The sequence below is a fragment of the Pituophis catenifer genome, unplaced genomic scaffold (genome assembly GCF_029215685.1).
Source record: "Pituophis catenifer annectens isolate HBS135680 unplaced genomic scaffold, rPitCat1.0.hap2 SCAF_102, whole genome shotgun sequence".
In the NCBI taxonomy this organism is placed as follows: domain Eukaryota; kingdom Metazoa; phylum Chordata; class Lepidosauria; order Squamata; family Colubridae; genus Pituophis; species Pituophis catenifer.
Window position 1 is genome coordinate 90,095 of NW_027256982.1, and position 21,144 is coordinate 111,238.

At 50.8% G+C, this 21,144-nt stretch overlaps 1 protein-coding gene across 2 annotated transcripts; it reads right to left on the reverse strand.

Moving 5' to 3' along the window:
* Window positions 1-2,686: 2,686 nt before the first annotated feature.
* On the reverse strand, window positions 2,687-17,251 carry EIF5A (eukaryotic translation initiation factor 5A). Of its 2 annotated transcripts, none has more exons than XM_070956586.1 (6): window positions 17,161-17,251; window positions 10,295-10,484; window positions 6,690-6,794; window positions 5,282-5,413; window positions 4,332-4,405; window positions 2,687-4,211 (listed from the first exon to the last, which is right to left on the reverse strand). In XM_070956586.1, exons 2-5 carry the CDS (start codon window positions 10,457-10,459, stop codon window positions 4,343-4,345), a joined length of 465 nt encoding a protein of 154 aa, XP_070812687.1. In that variant the 5' UTR covers window positions 10,460-10,484; window positions 17,161-17,251; the 3' UTR covers window positions 2,687-4,211; window positions 4,332-4,342. The 2 variants fall into 2 exon arrangements, with proteins under 2 accessions (XP_070812687.1, XP_070812688.1); XM_070956587.1 differs by having other exon boundaries at window positions 4,322-4,405.
* Between the last annotated feature and the right edge of the window lie 3,893 nt (window positions 17,252-21,144).

Consider the following 21,144-nt stretch of genomic DNA (forward strand, 5'->3'; position numbering starts at 1 on the left):
ATCCTTTTGATTTCCTTCCTGGCCTCTCTCCAGAAATGACATTAATTTTTTTTGCAAAAACGGCGTTCTCAGAAAATCCATTCTACGGCTTTTCGTTTTCAAGGAGGGCGAGCGTGGCGTGGTTTGTTCCAACCTCCCATTTAGCCAGGATGGGGGGAGGGTTTTTTTTTGGGGGGGGGGGTGTCATGCATGCAAATTAAGCTGCGGCGAACGAAGTAAAACCAGGTGCATATCGTGCATCAAATTTTCCTTCGGGATCTTAGCACCTTGGGTGCTAAAAGATAAAGCCGAATCGGACGCTTTCCTGCAATCGGATGGGATGGAATTTTCCCCCCGAGCGGATTACGTTGGCTCCACGCAGGGTTCAAATTTCTCGTTCTCGCAGAATTTCTGTGCAATTCCGCTCTGCTGGCAATTCCTCCACCCAGCAATTCTCGACTTCGGCCTCTTAAAAACGGGTGGACTTCAACTCCCAGAATCCCCCAGCCAGCAGATCAATTCCCCATTTCATTGCCGTGCCACCTTTTAACCTGTGTATTAATTTAGCTTGTCGTGGGTTATGTTTTTTTTTCACTTTGCTGAAGTCAAGATATATTACTGCATTCCCACCATCTATTAAGAAAGTTTTATTTTAGCAGGGGGTTGGACTGGATGACCTATAAGGTCCCTTCCACCTCTGTTAATCTGTTTAATTAGTCCAGACACATTTGTTGTTAAACCTTTGCTGGCCGGGGAATTCTGGGAGCTGAAGTCCGCCCATCTTCAAAGGGACGGGATTGAGAAACATGGATGTAAATCCCTGTGACATTTTTTTTTCATGGACTTGAAGAATTCTATCCTCAGCCCGCTGGGTTAGATCTTCTTCCGATTAAACATTCTCTGTACTTAATATATTATCCTAAGGTTCTAGTCCTCACTGCTCCTCTGTGAGCTTGTTCCGTTATGTCTTAAGTTGTTTTTAAAAGGTGGTGCCTGGAACTCAACACAAGGTAGTGTAACCAACCCTGAATAAAAGGGAATATTACGGTAGCTTTTGTGTGTGTGTGTGTGTGTGTGTGTGTGTGTGTGTGTGTCTGTGATTTGAACGCTGTACCTGTTGAACATCCTAAAACTGCCCTGCTGATCCATACTCGGCTTGTCATTTATCCACTATTTTGGGGAGGGGGTTGTAACAAGCACTGTCCCCTGTCCATTTAATGGAATACATCGACATAAAATATAGGTGGACTTCAACTCCCAATATTCCCCAGCCGGCAAGGGAATTCTGGGAGATGAACTACAGGGGTCATTAAAACATGGCCGCCTCAGGAATTCTGGGAATATAAATCCAGAGGTCATTGAAATGTGGCCGCCTCAGGAATTCTGGGAATATATATCCAGAGGTCATTAAAACGTGACCACCTCAGGAATTCTGGGAATATATATCCAGAGGTCATTAAAACGTGACCACCTCAGGAATTCTGGGAATATATATCCAGAGGTCATTAAAACGTGACCACCTCAGGAATTCTGGGAATATATATCCAGAGGTCATTAAAACGTGACCACCTCAGGAATTCTGGGAATATAAATCCAGAGGTCATTAAAACATGGTTGCCTCAAGAATTCTGGGAATATAAATCCAGAGGTCATTAAAACATGGTTGCCTCAAGAATTCTGGGAATATAAATCCAGAGGTCATTAAAACATGGTTGCCTCAGGAATTCTGGGAATATAAATCCAGAGCTCATTAAAACATGGCCGCCTCAGGAATTCTGGGAATATAAATCCAGAGGTCATTAAAACATGGCCGCCTCAGGAATTCTGGGAATATAAATCCAGAGGTCATTAAAACATGGTTGCCTCAGGAATTCTGGGAATATAAATCCAGAGGTCATTAAAACATGGCCGCCTCAGGAATTCTGGGAATATAAATCCAGAGGTCATTAAAACATGGTTGCCTGAGGAATTCTGGGAATATAAATCCAGAGGTCATTGAAACGTGGCCGCCTCATTGGAAGTCCGGAGGTGGTAAAGGAGGTGCACACTGCTTAAACTGAGGAAGGTATGGGATTATCCAGATGTGCCATGATGCACCTGCTGGGACAGGTAGATTCTCCTGAAGGTGCCCAGATACGGGGTCTCTCTAGGACCGAGCCAATCAGAAGATACTGGCCACCAGTGGAAAACCTTGACCACTCGTGGCTTCTGCTCCTGGTGATTTGACATCCAACCGCAACCCCCCGGCCACTATATTCCACATCACCGATGGGTTTTGCGTGGGCCTTCCCACACGGATCCTTTCAGACCTCTTTATGTTCACCGTGAAGTTGAGTTCTGGATAGAAAGCCCCCATGCTCCAACTTACGACCATTCACTTAGTGACCAAACATTCAAAGCACCTGGGGCCAACGGACTATCGTTGTAGTGTCCCCGTGTGTGTCTGTGTGTGACACAATCCCCTTTTGCAACCTTCCGACTAGCAATGGGGGCCGATGGGTAGCCAGATTCGCTTAACGACCGTTTTACTAACGTTTACACGGATGGACGCCACCATTCCCCACCGACCCACTAGCTTTTTCCTCCTCCCCCCCCACCCTTGGGTCTCTGAGCAGACCCTTCCCCTGGCCAAGACAAGGCTTTCTCCCCCCCCCCCTTGCAAGAGAGACCCCCCCCAATGACACATAACCACAGCCAGGTTTTCATATTAAACTTGTTTTTATTGAGGTTGATTAACAAATGGGTTGGATTAACAGGGCGAGAGGGAGGGGCACGGGTGGGTGGGGGGCACAGCTTGACCTGTGAACAGCAGAGGAGAGTAAATATGAACCAAGGAGACAGTTTGGGGGGGTGCTAGTTGGTTAAACTCCCCCCTTCTCCTCCAAAAGATTCCCTAACCTGAAAAGAGTTTCTTGGGGTGGGGGGCGAGATACCCAGGACGAGGAGGAGGGGTGGGGGCGATGCTAACTCCCAAGAACGAGGGAGGGGCTCGGAGGCAGCTACAAGCACGGAAGGGAGGGGGGAGGGGGGGCGAGGAAAGATAATCAAACATGATTGACAGGGACCAGAGTAACCCTGCCCCTATACTCCCCGCAGAGGGCAGGTCCCCGTCATTCCAGGCCCAGCAGGGGTCTTCCTGCCCCACAAAAGGGGGCTCCAGCGAGGAGGAGGAGGAGGAAGAGGGTTTAAGCCAAGCTCAGCAACCAGAGTGGAGACCCCACCCACCCATCCACAAAAAATCCGTGGGTAACCTCCAAGCATGAAAGAAGTGACCGAAACCTCTGCAACCCACCCAAGCAGACAGGTATTGGGGAGGGGGACACAAAAATAAAAACTAAACAGCCCCCAAATACCAACCCTCAACAGAAACGCTCAGAAAGGGGACGGGGAGGGGAGGGGCAAGCCCACGGGGCATCTTGCTTGGCTGGGAGGGGGGGAGGAAAAAGGGGACAGCTTCTCACACCCCCTCCCCAAATTCTCTGCCCTCTCCTCACAAGAGGAGGATGAAAACGACAACAGGGGGGGGAAAAAAGGGGGAGAACAGAAGAAGAGTCTGTCGTGATGGTTTTCTTTCCACTCTCTCCCTCCTTTCTTTCTTTCCTTCCTTCCTTCCTTCCTTCCTTCCTTCCTTCCTTCTTTCCTTCCAGCAGTTTTTAAATATTTCTCCTTTTTTTTATTCTTTTTAAGTGCAAATTTTCTCAACTTCTCTTTGCCAGGACAAAAAAAAAATAATAATGGTTGTAGTGTGACTAGCACCCGAGAGGAGGAGGAGGAGGAGGAAGGTGGGGGGGGGGGAGAGGAAGGAGGGCAGAGGAAGGGGTCAAAATAAAGAGGGGGGGAGAGAATAATGATTACATCAGCATCCAGCTCTTGGGGAGGGAAGGGGGGAGATTTTTTATTTTTTTATTATTTTCTTGCCTCTTTTTTTTTTTTTTTGTCTGTTTGCTCTTTTTTAAAAAGACCACAAAATAAAAAGCTTGGTTTTTCTTTTGTTTTAATTCAAAAGGGGAGGATTCGAAGAGGGGGGTGGGTGGATGGGAAAGGGGGGGGGGCGTTTGTTTTGTTTGAAAGGAAGGGAAAGAGAGAAGAAGAAAGAAAGAAGAAAAGAAAAAGGGGGGAAGGGGAGGGGGAAAAAAACCAAGATTTTGGGTGGGTTTGGAGCCCAATCTGACAGTCTGCGGGTTGCGATCCTCTCTGGTTCATTATAAGTTTGTTGCGGCTGCGGCTGTTGCCTGCGAGGGGGGGGAGAGAGAGGGGGGAGTTAAAAAGGCCCCCCAAGGGAAAAAAAAAAGGACTCCAAAGCCCATCCATCCCTCTCCCCCACCTGCTTCCCCATCCGTACCTGGACTCACCTGTGGTTCCTTTATTTAGCCATGGCTTTGATGGCGACAGCAGCTTCCTCCGTCATTGCAGACAGAACGGTGATCTGGGGGAGGGAGGGGGGGAGGAAGAGAGGAGGTCAGGAGGAGGAAAAATGGGGGGGGTCTTTGCTCTGCTTCCCCCCAAAAAAATTGCTGCACCCCAAAAAAGTCAAGGACCTCCCTAAACCTCAGCACTGAGATCCTTCCAAGTGCTGGAATCTCTTCTGCTCCATTTCTCAATCCATGGCAGCTGGAAGGAGGTGCGGGGACTACAACTCCCAGAATCCCCCTGCCGGCCGCCATCTTCCCTCCCCGTGGAGGCCAGCTAGGGAATTCTGGGAGTTGAAGTCCCCCCACCTTCACGTTGCCAAGGTTGGAAAAGGAAAAAAAAAACATCTTAAGTAACTTACTGAATTGCCAAGAACCACGCCCCTTCGCACAGGTAATCCTCGACTTACAACCGCCACCAAGCACAAACTTTCCGTTGTTAAGCGAGTGAGTTTGGGCCCCACGTTACGGCCTTTCTGGCCATAGTCGCTAAGGGAATCGCAGCAGTTCTTAAACGAGTCTCACGGTTAATTTATTAGTTCAATTATTTATTAGTTCAATTTATATGCCGCCTTTCTCCGGAGACTCGGGGCGAAATTTTAAGTGTGAAATAGGGTCGTAACTCACATTTTTTTCAGTACAGCTGTAACTTTGGTCACTAAGCGAACTGTTGTAAGTCGAGGATTTTGTATATACATACAAATGCAGATACATCTGTACATATATTACATACAAATACACAGACACATGCACAGAATTGCATGCCGATGCTTTCTTTAAACAAATCCGTCTATCGGTGATTTGCGTGAGCTGTGTGGACGCCATGCGCTAAATAAATGAAACAAGCCCCTCCCTCCCCCTCCAGGAAGGGCGCCCCCCCCTCCACCCCTCACCAGTATTTCTTCTCCACTGTCGTATTTCTGTTCGATCTCCTTGCCCAGGTCTCCCTCAGGGAGACGCAGATCCTCCCGGACATCCCCGCTGTCCTGGAGCAGAGAAAGGTAGCCATCCTGGATCCCAATAAGCTGCAAGAGGAAGAGGAAGAGGAGGGTGAAGACACCGGCTGGCCAGCCGGGATTCCCGGAAGGAGCTTTCAAAGGCTCCTCCTCTTGGGAAAAGCCCCCCCACCCCACCAAACCCGGCCAGGATTCGAACCAGTCACACTTGTCAGCCAGGGGTGGGGAAAAAGATCCCATGGTTATTTAAAACACCCCTTTTCTCAATTTGAAGACGGGTGGACTTCAACTCCCAGAATTCCCCCCAGCCAGCGTTATCACTTTCCCATTTAATTGCCACGCCATCTAGCCCGAATTTAACCTGTTTTATTTAACCTGTTTTATTTAACCTATTGAATGCATCATGGGTTATTTTTTCATCTTTCACGTTGCTGAAGTCAAGATATATTACACTGACTGCATTCCCACCGTCTATTAAGAAAACAGGTGATAAAATGCGATATAGTCATATTTCTTGTCCCATCAGGCTGAATATTTATTTATTTATTTATTTTATTTTATTTAAATTTGTATACCACCCTTCTCCTAGTGGACTCAGGGCGGTGCACAGCCAAGTAAAAAACATCCAATACAAAATTTAAAAATTTAAAAGAATTATACCCTTTGGCCAAAAATTTAAGAACCTTACGACTAAAACCCATTAAACAATTAAAAATCTAATATCTCAAAAACGGGGTGGGGGGGGTTCACGCCAGCCCTGCTTGATGGAAGAAAAAAGTTTTTAGGGCACGGCGAAAAGCCTGGAGATCTGATATCCTCCGTATCTCCGGGGGCAAATTGTTCCAGAGGGCGGGGGCTGCCACAGAGAAGGGCCTCCCCCTGGGGGTCGCCAGCGGACATTGCCTGGCTGACGGCACCCTGAGGAGGCCCTCTCTGTGGGCGCGTACTGGCCGGTGGGAGGCTATAGGCGGCAGAAGGCGGTCCCGCAAATACCCAGGTCCGATGCCATGGAGCGCTTTAAAGGTGGTAACCAGTACCTTGAAGTATTGGTCAATCTTTGCTGGGTGTGAGTTCAGGTCCTCCCATCTTCCCAAGGTGGAGGATATAACAGGTAACCTGCGTGCAGCTTCTACCTGGCTCACATGATCACCTGATAGGGCTAGGAGTGGCCCCTCTCGGCTGTTAACACCTGGCCACTGCCCTGCGAGACCCAGCTTGCCCCCCCCCCCCCACACACACACACCCTGGCCAGGTTCAAAAGCTGTGAGTCGTGCTTCGGGAAACGGGCGGCTTTGTAAATCTGATCGCCAGACCGTGTGTGCTGACCGCAAGGCCCGAGGCCTACCTGGAAGTCATTTCTCTTGATGTTGGGCACGTCCATGTTGTGAGTGGAGGGGCAGATATCTTCATATTTTTTCCCAGTGAAGATGTCGATGCCGACGAGATGCACCTGGGAGGGCAGCAGAGGGAGAGAACGGCTTTAAGCACCATACAATTGGGGGGGGGAGAGGGGGGAGGAGGAGGGGAGAGAAGGAGGAAGAGGGGAGGGGGAGAAGGTGGTGGTGGTGCAGGACTGAGGGGTCCTTGGTGCTCTATGAGCTGGGTGGTTTTCTTGCAGACGTTTCGTGACCCAACTAGGAAACATCATCAGTGCTAGGAGGAGGAGGAGGAGGAAGACAGGACTGAGGGGGTCTTTGGTGCTCTCTGAACTTGCCGATTTTCTTGCATTTCACGTTTCATGACCCAACAAGGGAACATTATCATCTAAGTACATATTTTGTGTCCTCTACTTCCTCCTCCATCATTTGCTTACTATATTTCTATCATATATTTCTTATTATAGTTTCATTTATTACAACATTCTTTCCAAATTTCTTACATTTAATTCATCTTATGCCTTTCTCCCCATTTTTCTTACATTTCTATCTGGCTTTTACATCTTCATTCAACTCATTACATTCTCCAACCATTGATAAAATTGCCCCATATCTTTAAAATACTCCGATTCTTCTTTTTTCTTTCATTGCCAATGCTAATCTATTCATTTCTGTACATTCCAATGTTTTCTTAATTACTTCTCCCTCTGTAGAGACTTTCGCTGCTTTCCACTTTTGTGCAAATACAATCCTCGCTGCAGTTATAACATGTATAATCAAGTATATATTTTCTTTACTATATTTCAAGGGAATATCATCAGTGCTAGAAGGGAGTGGGTTTTGCAGGGAGGAAGAGGAGGAGGAGGAAACAGCCGTGCCTGGCAAAAGAGTGTTTAAATTGCTTTAAGATGTTTTCAGCATTTTCATTGTAACTTATTGGTTGAGTTTTAAGTTACCCGGAGTCATTGAGCTGGGGCAGCTATAGAAATTGAATAAAATAAATAAATTTATGAATTAAAAACTCAGATGAAGCCAGGCATCACCGGTGGAAAGAGTGAATCAGATGCTCAAATGATGTCCTTATATATTTAGTCCGTATGTCAGGCAGGATAAACTGGGAAGGACTTTTTGGCTCCTGACAAGCCACAGGGAGGAAGGAGAGGTTTCAAGAGGAAAGTTAATTTCCGCTGAAAATGTTTATAGCAATTGATATGTTAATGACTGGATTCTAATGGAAGCTGAAACTCTTGAGGCTCCTGGCGTACGTTTAAAAAAAAAGGGATTTTAATTTTAAAAAAGTTTAATTTCATTTTATTTTTTAATTTAATTTTTAAAATGCCCGGGTTGGAATAATAGCGATATTATGTATTGTTATGATGGGTCCACCTGGAGCTGCTCTTAAAAAAGCCTTAGAAATTCTGGCTTTGTTTTATATTCAGGTCGTCCTCGACTTACGACTGCAACTGAGCCCAGAATTTTATGCTGCTCGGTGAGAAATTTGTTCAGGGAGTTTTGCAGCTTTCCTGGCCCCGTTTGTTAAGCAAATCAACTGCGATTGCTTAACTGCATGGTTCTTAAGTGAATCTGCCTTTCCCGGTTGACTTTCCTCGTCAGATGGATGCAAAAGGGGATCACATGATCCCAGGACACTGACCGTCGTAAATGTGAACCAGTGGTCAAGCATCCAAGTGTAAATCATTATGTCCGTGGGGATGCTGCAATGAATGGTCGTAAGGGTGAAAAACGGTCCTAAGTGACTTTTTTCAGTGCCGTCGTAACTTCGAACGGTCACTGAATGAACTTTTGTAAGTCAAGGACTACCTGGATATCTCTAGCATTGAAGGGGGCCGGACATGCTTGGATGCTATGGGGTTAAGAAATTAAAATTTGACTTCTGGTCTCCAGGTAGTCCTTGTCTTACAACCGTTCGTTCAGTGACTGTCTGACAAAAGTGACATTTTTCACACTTAACGACCGTTGTAGCGCTCCTGTAGTCACAAGAACCCCCCCGCCCAATTAGTTTTTAAGTGGATTACAGGTATCCCTCAACCTACAACCACAATGGAGCCCAACCCTTCTGTTGCTCTGCAGGACAAGTTGAACTTGGCCTTGGTTTGACGACCTTTCTTGCCACGGTTGTTAAGCGAGTCGCTGCAGTTGTTAAATGAGTCACACGATTGTTAAGTGAATCCGGCTTCCCCTTTGCTTGTCAGAAGGTCGCAAGAGGGGATCACGTGACGCACACACTCCCGGGACGCTGCGACCGTCATAGCTACGAGCGTCCCAATTTTGCTCACGTGACCGTGGAGATGCGGCCACGGTCGTTAAGTGTGAAAAACGGTCGTTAAAGCCGCTCTCTTCCCTGTCACTCAGAATGAATTGTCGTTAAGCCCAGGACTATCGCGGATCACCCAGGCCGGGAAGGTTCACGATGAATGCCACTTTGAATCGCTCCGTTCTGATCCATTCTGGGGTACCAAACTCCTGTACCCCAACGTCCGTGACATTCCTCCGTCAGAACTTGGCGGTTTTCTTGCGGACGTTTCATGACGCAACTAGGGAACATCATCAGCGCCGGTTGAGTTCCACCTCCCGTTCTAGCACTGATGGTGTTATCTAGTTGGGTGGTGAAAAAATGCGTAGAGAGCCCCACGGATCCCAAAATTAATCCTTCCTTCCTTCCTTCCTTCCTTCCTTCCTTCCTTTCCTTCTTTCCTTTCCTTTCCTTCCTTCCTTCCTTCCTTCCTTTCCTTTCCTTCCTTCCTTTCCTTCCTTCCTTTCCTTCCTTTCCTTCCTTCCCTTCCTTCCTTCTTTCCTTTCCTTCCTTCCCTTCCTTCCTTCCTTCCTTCCTTCCTTTCCTTCCTTTCCTTCCTTCCCTTCCTTCCTTCTTTCCTTTCCTTCCTTCCCTTCCTTCCTTCCTTCCTTCCTTCCCTTCCTTTCCTTCCTTCCTTTCCTTTCCTTCCTTCCTTTCCTTCCTTCCCTTCTTTCCTTTCCTTCCTTCCTTCCTTCCCTTCCTTCCTTCCTTCCCTTCCTTTCCTTCCTTCCTTCTTCTCCTCTCTGCAAACTCCTCTCTAGCCCTGATGATGATGACCACCTTCCTTCCAGCACTGAGGGCGTTACCTAGTAGGGCCATGAAACGTCGACAAGAAATGTGCAGAGAGCCCCAAGGACGCCAAAAATCCTCCTCCTTTCTTCTCCACAACCTCCCTACTAGCACAGATGATGTTACCTTGCTGGGTCATGAAACGCCTGCAAGAAACCAACCCAGGTCAAAGAGCACCAAGGACCCCCCACAGTCCTTCCTCCTCTCCCCCTCTAGCACTGATGACGTTCCATAGTAGGGCCACGAAACGTCTGCGAGGAAAAACGAAGGTCAGGAAAAGCAGACTAGGTCCCAGGATTCTGGTCCTCCTCCTCCTCCTCCTCCTCCTCCTGGCCAGCTGCACAATCACACACACTCGCTCACACACACACACAAACCAGCAAGGGGAAGACGCCACTCGACGCCTGTCGGGCGCACGCAAACCCACGCGCCACGACTCCAGCCCGGCCACAGGTCACGCCCGCTCCTTACTTTGGCGTGGCCGTGCTTGCCCGTCTTCGAAGTGGACATCTCCACAATTTTGCAGGGACGCCCCTTGAGCACCACGAAGCCGTTCTTCCGGAGGGCGGAGCACTGCATGGGGAAAGTGGCGGAGGCACCGGCATCGCCGGTCTCGAAGTCCAGGTCATCAGCCATGGTGGATCAGATGTTGTGGAAACCGCTGGGGAAGGAGGAGGAGGAGGAGAGAGAGGAAGGTCAGGATAGAAGTGGGCAGGAGGTGTGCGAGCGTTTGCTGGACGGGGCCGAGCCTGGCAAGGGGGTCTGGCCAGGCTCAGCTGTATCAGGAACGGTTGGGGGTCAGTCTAACTAAGAAGAGAAGGACCGGGGAGGGGTGGGGGGGGGGACAGGAGAGCAGGGTTCAAGTATTTGAGGGGCTTCCACAAGAGGAGGGGGGGACGTCAACTGAACTCTCTCCAAAGAAGGAATAACAGACGGAGAGAGAGAGAGAGAAGCAAGAAACGGATCAAGGAGAGAAGCAAGGAGAAACGTCCCGAAAGTGAAGGACAATTAACCAGTGGGACTGCTTGCCACCAGAAGTTGTGGGCTGGAGGTTTTTAAGAAAAGACTGGACAGGCGCTTATCTGAAATGCTTGAGCAGGAGGGGGCTGGATTACAAGATCCCTGCCAGCTCTATTCTGATGGAAGTATTGGAGGGGCCGTTTCCAGGGAGGAGGAGGAGGAGGGGGGTCCCCCTGTTCTCCAAACCACCCGAAGGCAGAAGCAGCAGCAGCAACGGAGGGAAACTAATCAAGGAGGGAAGCAACCTGGAAGTAAGGAGAAACGTCCTGACGGTTAGAACGATCAACCAGTGGAACAGCCTGCCACCAGAAATCGTGGGAGGTTTTCCAGTGGTCTCTCTTGCTTGAGCAGGGGGCTGGATTAGAAGACCTCTAAAGGGCCCTCCCAGCTCCGCATCTATGATTCTATTACAATCAGTGCAATGGCTTCTCTCCAGAAGTTGTGGGGGCTCCAATCAATGGAAGCTTACAGGGTTCTCCTGCCTTGGCCTGGGGTGGACTAGAGGACCTCCAAAGTTCCCTTCCAATCCTATTACTCTATATCCATGCAACGTCTTTTTAAAAATGCTTCATGCCAAGGGCCACCAAAAGATCTCCATGAATTCTCCAAATTTAGGCACTGCCCAAAAAAAAGAGACCATAATATACCAGCCAACCTACTTCCTAGTTCAAGCCAGACATACGTTGGGTTTACAACCCTTTGAATCCAAAGCATACAAGGTCTTGTGAGACAAGGGTCTCCAAACTTGGCCACTTTTAAGACCGGTGGGCTTCAACCCTCAGGATTACTGGCCGGGGAATTCTGGGAGTTGAAGTCCACAAGTCTTAAGAGTGGCCAAGTTGGTCATCTCAGGGATCTGCAACCTTAAACACTCAAAAGAGCCATTCCCACATAAAGAAAAACACCGGGAGCCACAAAACCCTTCCCATGCCTGACTATTTCTTGAGCGGCCACAAAACTAGCCTATGTAGTTGAATTAAACATTCTGTTTTCTTCTGAAACTTTTCTTTTCTTGGGTTTATCCACGGTTGGCCTACCGGGGGTTGAAAAGCTCAATAAATTGTGTGCTGGTGGGTGTCGCACATTGGTGTGCATATTTTGAGTGACAGGGAGCCGCAGCAGAGGGGTGAAAGAGCCACAGGTGGCTCCAGAGCTGCAGGTTGCTGACCCCTGGTCTCAAGGAGATCCTGCCCAACTCGGCTGAAGCTGAACCAGATGCTGGGCTATTTGGGGTAAGGGGCACGGAGGGTCCGTTGCCTTATTAAGGAGATGCCCCAGCATGGGAACTCTGGAATCAGAGACCAAACAGCGCCCAAATTCGAGCCTAGCTAGATTTTAGCGCTGCCTGTCATTTTTAACCCATAAATTCATTTGACTTCTTCTAAGTTGAGCAGAACCAGCACCCAAAAACTAATGTCTTTTCCTTAAAACTTTTTTTTTTCCCCAGCACTACTGATAATTTTCAGGATCTCCCAGTGGCTCCCCCTCCACGCCATCTCATTACTACCGCAAACTTTTAAAAAATCTACTAAAAGAACCATACAGGTAGTTCTCGAGTTATGACCACAACGGACCCCCAAATTTCTGTTGTTAAGCGAGACATTTAAGCTCTGTTTTACGGCCTTCCTTCCACTTTTTATACATACATATCCACATATGCAGGTAATCCTCGACTTACGAGCTCAACATTTCTGTTGAGTGAAACATTGTTAGGCTTTGCCCCACTTTACGACCTTTCTTGCCAGTTGTTAAACGAACCAGTTAAGCGAGCAACACATTTGTTAAGCGAATCTGGCTTCCCCCGTGGACTTTGCTTGTCAGGAGGTCGCAAAAGGTGACATGGCAACGGTCATAAATACGAGTCAGTCGCTAAGCGTCTGAATTCTGATCCCGTGACCACGAGGATGCCACAACGGTCATAAGTGTGAAAAGTGATTGCAAGTCATTTTTTTTTTTGGTGCTGTTCTTCATTTTGAACAGTCACTAAATGAAATGTTGCAAGTCGAGGACTACCTGAAGTCCAGCTGCCTTTTGAAAAAGCTCCTCTGAGCCAACTACGACCTGGGTGAAACGAGAATCTCTCTCGACATTTATTCCGTCTAATTCACTAACTTTCTCTGGCTGACAAGCCTCTCCATTCACTTAGCAAGGAGCCTGCAAGTTCGCTTTCCATGCCGACGCGAGCCCAAGATTTAGCCAAGATCAAGCCAGACTATTTCAACCGCACCTTCTGCTGCATGGAGCCCTCCCTGCTCTATTTTGGGATCTCCTGCTCCTCCACGGCCGAAGCGGTGAAGCTTTCAGGCACCGGGTTCTATCCCCCTCAAGGAGCAATTTCAGTCAAAATATTCTTCCAAAACGTGCAATTTTTAAAACTGCCCGATCGGTTCTGGGGAAAGGGAAGGGGGGGAATAAGCCAACAAGGATTTGGAGGGGGAAAAAAAGTTCATTTTTGGTGTGTGTATTTTTTTTAAAAAAAGAAACTTCTGAGGTTTAGCAAAGACGGAGACTTTGTGCCCCGAGGAGCCCGCTTGACTCGTTCACAAAAAAAGAAAAGAAAAAAAATCCACCTGGCCAACATGCAAATCAGATAATAGCTTCGTGGAGCAAACAATCTTCCCTTAAGGCTTGAAAGGTCTAAGTACAGAAAATGCCCCCAAGCCCCCCAACCCACTCATCCCAGGTGTTTGGGGCGAATAAAAGCAGACCGGCCCTTCTGGAAAGGCATTTAACCCCAGGCACATCCTCCTGACCCCCTCTTCCCCCAAGGCAGAGCTCCGGAGGAGATCCCTCTGGGAGGGAGTGGGGGCTGCTGCTCTCCAGAGGGGCTGCCCTGGAGGACCGGACAAAAGAGGGGCAGCAGGAGGGCTCCAAGGGAAGCCCAGCCCTTAGAGATCGGAGCTGGAAAAACCCGATTCCCTTCCCGGGAAGGCGCTTGGAGGCTCAGCCTAGCGTTAAGACAAAGCCCGAGACCGAGGCATGAGGTGGCTGCAGACACAGCTGCTGGCTCCTTCGTCTACGGCTCCCCTCCCCTCCACCTGCCACGCCAAGGAGCCCCCAAGAGCGATCACTAGCCCGCCCGCCCACCCACCCCTTGCCAGAGACCAACCGGAGTCTCCTTTCCCGCTGCAAACCTGTCGGGTAAATCGACTAGCTGTCGCGGGCTGACAGCGGCTCCTCGAAAGGCCGTCAGCGGTGGTGGCAGCCATCTCTCTCGCCAAGCTGGTGGCACCGGGGAGGCCCAGCTGCCACCACCGCTACCACGTGCTTCCGATTGTGTGTGCTGCAGCCACGGAGCAAAAGGGGAAGGGGGGAGGAGGAGGAGGGCGCTGGCGAAGGAGGCAGGAAGTTTGCACCCACTTTGCTAGAGAGAGAGAGAGAGAGAGAGAGCAAGGCAGCCCCTCCGGTCGGTCCGCATGTAAGGAGGGAGCCTCCCCTCGGCTCTTGCCAACCCCAAGCATGATTCAGCTAAGCTGCCACTGCGGAGAGACAGGCTCCAGACCACGTGACCGGCTAGGAGGAGGAGGAGGAGGAGGAGGAGGAGGAGGAAGGGAGCAGCCACTTTTGATCTTGACCCCAGCTGTTACCTCCCCAATTCTTGAGGGTGACAAATGTCTCCCCAAGAGAAGCTTCTGCGCAGGAGGAGCTCCCCTCCTAAGAGTCCTGGCATCTGAACAGAGTCTCCCATGCCTCAAAGTCTGCTCCGAGTTTGAATCCAGCCTGAGGTCTCTGCTCTCCCCCACTCCTCCTCCTCCTCCAATGGCCCCAGGCCATCTATCTGGGCAGAAAGGAAAGCCATCAAAAGCCACTAACATGGCTGCCATAACCAATCACCACCCCACCCCCAAACTGGGCTACCATGCAAGCAAAAGCCAAGGCAAACCCACCTCCCCCCTTTCAGGCTTACTCAAACGCCCCCCCCCTCACCTTATCTAGGTAGCAACCCAGGTAACTGGCATTAGGAAGGTGAACTTTGCCAAACCCCCCATCCAGGGAGAATCCCATGGGAGGGGGGGGCAGACCAGCTGAGTTTCAAGATTTACTTTTAAGACCTGTGGGACTTCAACTCCCAGAATTCCCCCAGCCAGTCATGTTGGCTGGGGAATTCTGGGAGCTGAAGTCCACAAGCCTTAACAGTGGCCGAGGAAGGACCTGGCTGGGGAATCCTGGGAATTAAAAGTCCACCAAAATCGCCAAGCTTGACTTAAAACCCTGCAAGGGTGGCTCTCCATCATCCAGGAAAAAAGTTCAAATCCAGCCGTTGCCGTCCAGCAAAGCCATTACAAGTACTTTCCTTTCCATCCACCCTCTGCATTCCTCTCCCCCACGCCCCAAAATAAGAGCCACCCCACCCCAAGGGGCTCAACTCCCCAAATTGCAAAAGAAAAAAAAAAGGGGGGGGGAAAGCCGCCTTCCCAAATATGCAAATCCCTCCCCCCAAAAAAACTTCGGGTCCGGCCGGGCTCCCCTCACCCCCCCCCCACAAATCAGGGGGAGGGGCTTGGCAGGCCTTCCCTTTAAAGGGCAACCACGTGCTTCGCCCTCCCCCAAAAAAGACTTGAGGTCACACAACCCGCTGGGAATGCGCCTATTTTGGGGTTTGCAAAAGCCACAACCAAACCACGAAGGGAGGGAGGGGGGGGAAAGAAGCTGGTTTAAAATGCCCGTGTGTGTATTCAGCCAATATTTGGGTCTGGGGGAAGGAAGGGAGGGGGGGGGCTTAGCTCTGACTAAACCCCAGCTCCCTTCCTCGCCCCCCCCCCAATGAAATCTGGAAATCTTGGGAGAGGAGGGGGCACCTCCAATCAGGGCTATCCCCCCCTCGCCCCCAGGGACCCCCTCCCCAAATTCAAGCACCTCCTACAGGAGTTCAACCCAGGACAGGCTCCCTTTAGGTGACACCCCCCTCATCCCAAGAAGACCAAAGCTCGCCCCCCACCCTGCCTTCCCCCTCTCCCAAATTCCCCCCCTTCAAGAACTCCCCCACACACAAATTTAGGGTTCAAACCAGGACAGGCTCCCTTTAGACAACCCCCCCCTTCCAGGAAGACCCCAAATCTCTCCCCCTCCCTCCTCTCCTCCCAAAGACCCCCCCCCCGCGTCCAAGGATCCCCCCTACCAAATACAGGGACCCCCTAAAAGGGTTCAACCAAAGAGAGACTCCCTTTAGACGACCCCCACCCCTCCCAGGAAGGTTAGGGCTCGCCTCCCACCCTCACCCACTCCCAAGGCCCCCCTCCCACAAATTTAGGGTTCAACCCAGGGCAGGGTCCCTTTAGACGACCCTCTCCTCCCAGTAAGACCAAAGGTAGCCCCCCCACCCTCCCCTCGCCCCCTCCCAACGACCCCCCCATCCTCCCCAAATTCAGGCAAGGGTTCAACCGAGGACAGGCTCCCTTTAGGCGACCCCCTCCTCCCAGGAAGACCCCAAATCTCTCCCCCTCCCAAAGACCCCTCCCCCGTCCAAGGATCCCCCCCCCACCAAATACAGGGACCCCCCCTAGAAGGGTTCAACCCAGGAGAGGCTCCCTTTGGCGACCCCCCCCTTCCAGGAAGACCCCAAATCTCTCCCCCCCTCCCTCCTCTCCTCCCAAAGACCCCTCCCCCGTCCAAGGATCCCCCCCCCCACCAAATACAGGGACCCCCCTAGAAGGGTTCAACCCAGGAGAGGCTCCCTTTGGCGACCACCCCCTTCCAGGAAGACCCCAAATCTCTCCCCCTCCCAAAGTCCCCTCCCCCGTCCAAGGATCCCCCCACCAAATACAAAGACCCCCTAAAAGGGTTCTACCCAGGACAGGCTCCTTTTAGGCGACCCCTCCCCCCCAGTGCTACCTCTCACCCCCTCCAAGACCCCCCCAGGACAGCCCCCTCCCCTCACAACCCCCCCCTTTTACACCTCCCCCCTGCACCCCCTCCCCCGGGGGTCCTGCGGGGCTGACTACACGGCCCATCAGGCGCGGCGAGGCCCCCACACGTGGAAGGAGGGACCCCTCCCCTCCAACTTTCCTGCGGGCCTCCTCCCCCTCCCCCTCCCCCTCCCTCCCTCAGGAGCGCCCCCGCCCCGTGACTCAGCCGAGGGGGCGGCCTGGCTCCGCACCAGGCGAGGCGGCGGCTGAGGCGGCGGGGCTTCCCTCCTTCTCCTCCTCCGCCGCCTGCCTGCTGGTCCGAGGCGGCCGCCACGCGGTGAGGCCTCGGGGACGCGCGTTGCCCGAGCTCGAGGCCGCCCCCTCCCCTCCCCCTCCCCCCCACACCGGCCTTTTCTTTCCCCTCCCCGCGAACCCCCCTCCTCCTCCTCCTCCCCCCCCTCAGCGACTCACCCGCCCGCGAGCTCAACCGCCGCCGCCGCGCCGCCGCCGCTGCCTGCTGCAACCCAGCCCGCAGTGCGCACGCGCACTTCTTCGCCTCTCCCGCTTCCCCCCCGCCTCCCCCCTCCGCCCGCGAGCTCGCGACCCGTCGCCGCACGCGCACTGGAGACGACGCCCAGAAAGTGGGGGGGTGAAAGGAGGAGCCTCTTCTTTGCGCCTGCGCCGTTAGGTTTGTGAGCGTGCGCGGTGAGACGTCACCCTCCCCCGCGCGCATGCGGAGTGGCGGGGGAGAAGGAAAAAACGCCGTGCGCATGTGTAGGGGGAAAAATAAAAAAAAAAAAAGGAGGCCCCAACTAGGAAACGTCCTGCTTCACGAGTCGGGGGTTGGTGGTTGAGGCAGCGCGCAAGCGCGTGGAGCGGCCGTCTTCCTCCCTCCCTCCCTCCCTTCCTCCCCCCGCGGCCATTTGCTTGAGATCACGCATGCTCCTAGGCCGCGCACGCCTCGAGTTTGGCGGCCTCGGGGAACGCTCTCCAACCCAGCGTGCGGACGCCGAGAAGGGCGCATGCGTGCCTCGGCTGGCGATGCCGAACGACACCCCCCTACCCGTACCACCGAGTGTGCGTGGCGAGCGGCGCAGAGCGGCACGCCCAAAGCCTTTTCCCTACCACGCGGGCCTCGGCGGCCATCTTGGCCGGGCCGCGGCCGCCATGGTTGCCACGGCAACGGCGGCGGCCTCCATTCCACGCCGCTCCCGAAGCGAAAAAAAATGGGACTTTTGAGATGAAGAATAAGTTTTCCTCCTTACCCGGCTCTGTATCTGCCGGTGGCCTGGGACTCCAAGTCCCATGCTTCCCAGCAGAGGCCTATGACATGCCGAGGGGTACTTTATTGAGCCCTGACAGGGATTTGACAGGCACCCTTGGAGCCGAACCCCCCCCCCCCTAAAGCCATAAATCTTTCTAAAATCAAAATAAAAAGATTTTAGGTTTATTTAGGCAGGAAGGTTGGTGCCAGACCCATGAGGCAATGCCAACCTTCCAGGCCTAACTCTGCCTCTGAAAGGCGTTGGGACTACAAAACCCATGCACCAGGCCTCGAAGTGGTGCATTAGGGTGCTGGGAGTTGGAGCCCACCAACCCAAACCAAGGCAGGGAGGGGGAATGGGGGCTTTCGGGGTGCAACCATTGCCCCCCCCCCCGTGAGAGCCACAAAGGATGGACTTAAAAAGACTACAAAACCCATGTTAACTAGCTAGTGCAACAGTATTACAAAGGCCATGTTGCCAGTATTACAAAGTCCATCCATCCGCTGCGGCTCTCGAGAGGAATGGACTACGTAATACTTGAAACGATACTTGGACGTTGCACTACTTGAAGTATTACTAAGTCCATCCTCTGTGGCTGTCAAGAGGATGGACTGTGATACTGGAAACATGGTTTTTGTAGTACTGTTGCACTAGCTAATTAAAGGGTCTTCTTATATTACAAAGTCCATCCTCTGGCTGTCAAGAGGATGGACTGTGATATTGGAAACATGGTTTTTGTAGTACTGTTGCACTGGCTAATTAACAGATTTTCTTGTATTACAAAGTCCATCCGCTGTGGCTCTCAAAAGGATGGACTTTGTGATACTAGAAATATGGTTTTTGTAGTACTGTTGCACTGGCTAATTAAGGGGTTTTCTTGTACTACAAAGTCCATCCGCTGCATCTCTCAAGAGGATGGACTTTGTGATACTGGAAACATGGTTTTCGTAGTACTGTTGCACTGGTTAATTAACGGGTTTTCTTGTATTACAAAGTCCATCCGCTGTGGCCGCCAAGAGGATGGATTTTGTGATACTGGAAACATGGTTTTTGTAGTACTCTTCTACTGGCTAATTAACAGGAGTTTTCTTGTACTACAAAGTCCATCCTCTGTCAAGAGGATGGACTTTGTGATACTGGAAACATGGTTTTTGTAGTACTGTTGCACTGGCTAATTAAGGGGTTTTCTTGTACTACAAAGTCCATCCTCTGGCTGTCAAGAGGATGGACTTTGTGATACTGGAAACATGGTTTTTGTAGTACTGTTGCACTGGCTAATTAACAGGGGTTTTCTTGTGTTACAAAGTCCATCCTCTGTGGCTCTCACAAGTCAGCCTTCTTACCCCGAGACGGGCAGGGATCTCGCCCTTGCCCCACACCCCTCCTTTTCCCCCCGCTCACCCCCAAAAATCTTGCTACATTTGCTTCATGTTCTCCCTGCCCGCCTCACAGGGTTGTTGTGGGGAAAATACGTGAAAAGATTACTCTATTGTTTGCTGGATTGTGGTCACCAGGGAGGGGGATGGGGGGGTGTATTTTTTTTTTACTGTTTGTATATTGGTTTTTGTTGTTTTTTTTTGGAAACTGCCCATAGTCACTCGGAGGGAGTGGGCTTCCATATAAATTCTCTAAATAAATATTTATCCTATGGCACATTGGCATCGTATTTCAGTAAAAAGGGATGGAGGGGTAAAAACGCAAAATACGGGAAGTAAAATCTGAAATCTTAATGGGTGGGTTACAAGCGTCGTATCTAAATTGCAAATATAATTTTTTTATTTCATTTCTCGCAGCCAAATGCAGGTAGTTCTCAAACTAGGACCGCAATGGAGCCCAAAATTTCTGTTGCTAATTGAGAGAGTTGTTATGTGCGTTTTGTCCCATTTTATGATTTTTCTTGCTTTGAATAGTCCCTAAACGACTGTTGTAAGTCAAGGACTACCTATAATAAATAAGAATAGATCTAAATAAATAAAAAATGAGATATGCTCACACCCTTGGAGTTACTTATTAAGACAGGATAAAAATGTAATAAATAAAATTTGTCTTTTGGCACCATTAACACGTTGCTTCTACAGGCAGTCTTCAACTTGCAACAGTTCATTTAGTGACCAAAGTTACAACAGCACTGAAAAAAGCGACTTAGGACCGTTTTTCACACTTAATGCCCGTTGCGGCATCCCTGTGATGATCATGCAATCAAAATTCAGATGTTTATGACGGCTGCAGCATCCCAGGGATCGCACGATCCCCTTCCCTTTTGCGACCTTCTAACAAGCAAAGTCAACGGGGAAGCCGGTTCCGCTTAACGACCGCGTTACTAACTTCGCAAAGGCAATGATTCGCTCGGCAAGAAAAAAAATCGTAAAATGGGGCAAAGTCACTTCACAAATGTTTCACTCGGCGACATACATGGCGGTCATAACTCGAGGACTACCCGTGTACGAGGACGCTCCGTGGTTCAACGGTCCCATGCCCGTTTTCATTGCCACCCCCGGTTGCCCCTCCGAACAATGGAGCATGTCAAAAGTGCAGATGGGAAATCAGCACCAGCCCAAAGGCTGCAGGTTGTGTCTATGGACAGCAGAGGGCAGAGTCTGCCAGCCAGCACCGCCTGCCAGGTAAAGGGGCACCAGTCCAAATCCAGCCTGGAGCTGGCACCCTCTGCCAACAACACCTGTGTGCCATTCATTGTATGTGGTGAGTAGTAGCCAGCAGAATTGGCTAATGAAATAAACCAAGTGTGAGAAACGGTCATAAGTCCCTTTTTTCAATGCTGTTTTTTTCACGGCAGGAAAGACCCTCTTGTATTAACCACCAATCAGAGGTATTTTTTGGGCAGCAGGGCAAGTTTGCATGACTCCCAAACTGGAAAGGGCTTAATCTGGGTTTACCTATTTGTTTGAACTCACGTGGCCCGGCCATGGTTACAGGATGGGAGAACGTGGACAGCTGTAACGAGGATATGATGTGACAGATAAGATCATCATCAACAGCAACATTTATTAAATTTATATCATGCCCCAGCAGTTCCGTTGCATGCCATGAAGGGCTCTGAAGGCCATAGGCCCGTGATGGCGAACCTATGGCATGCGTCGCCACAGTTGGCACATGGAGCTATATCTGTGGGCACGCGAGCATTGCCCTAGCTCAGCATGTGCATGCCAGCCAGCTGATTTTTGGGTGTTCT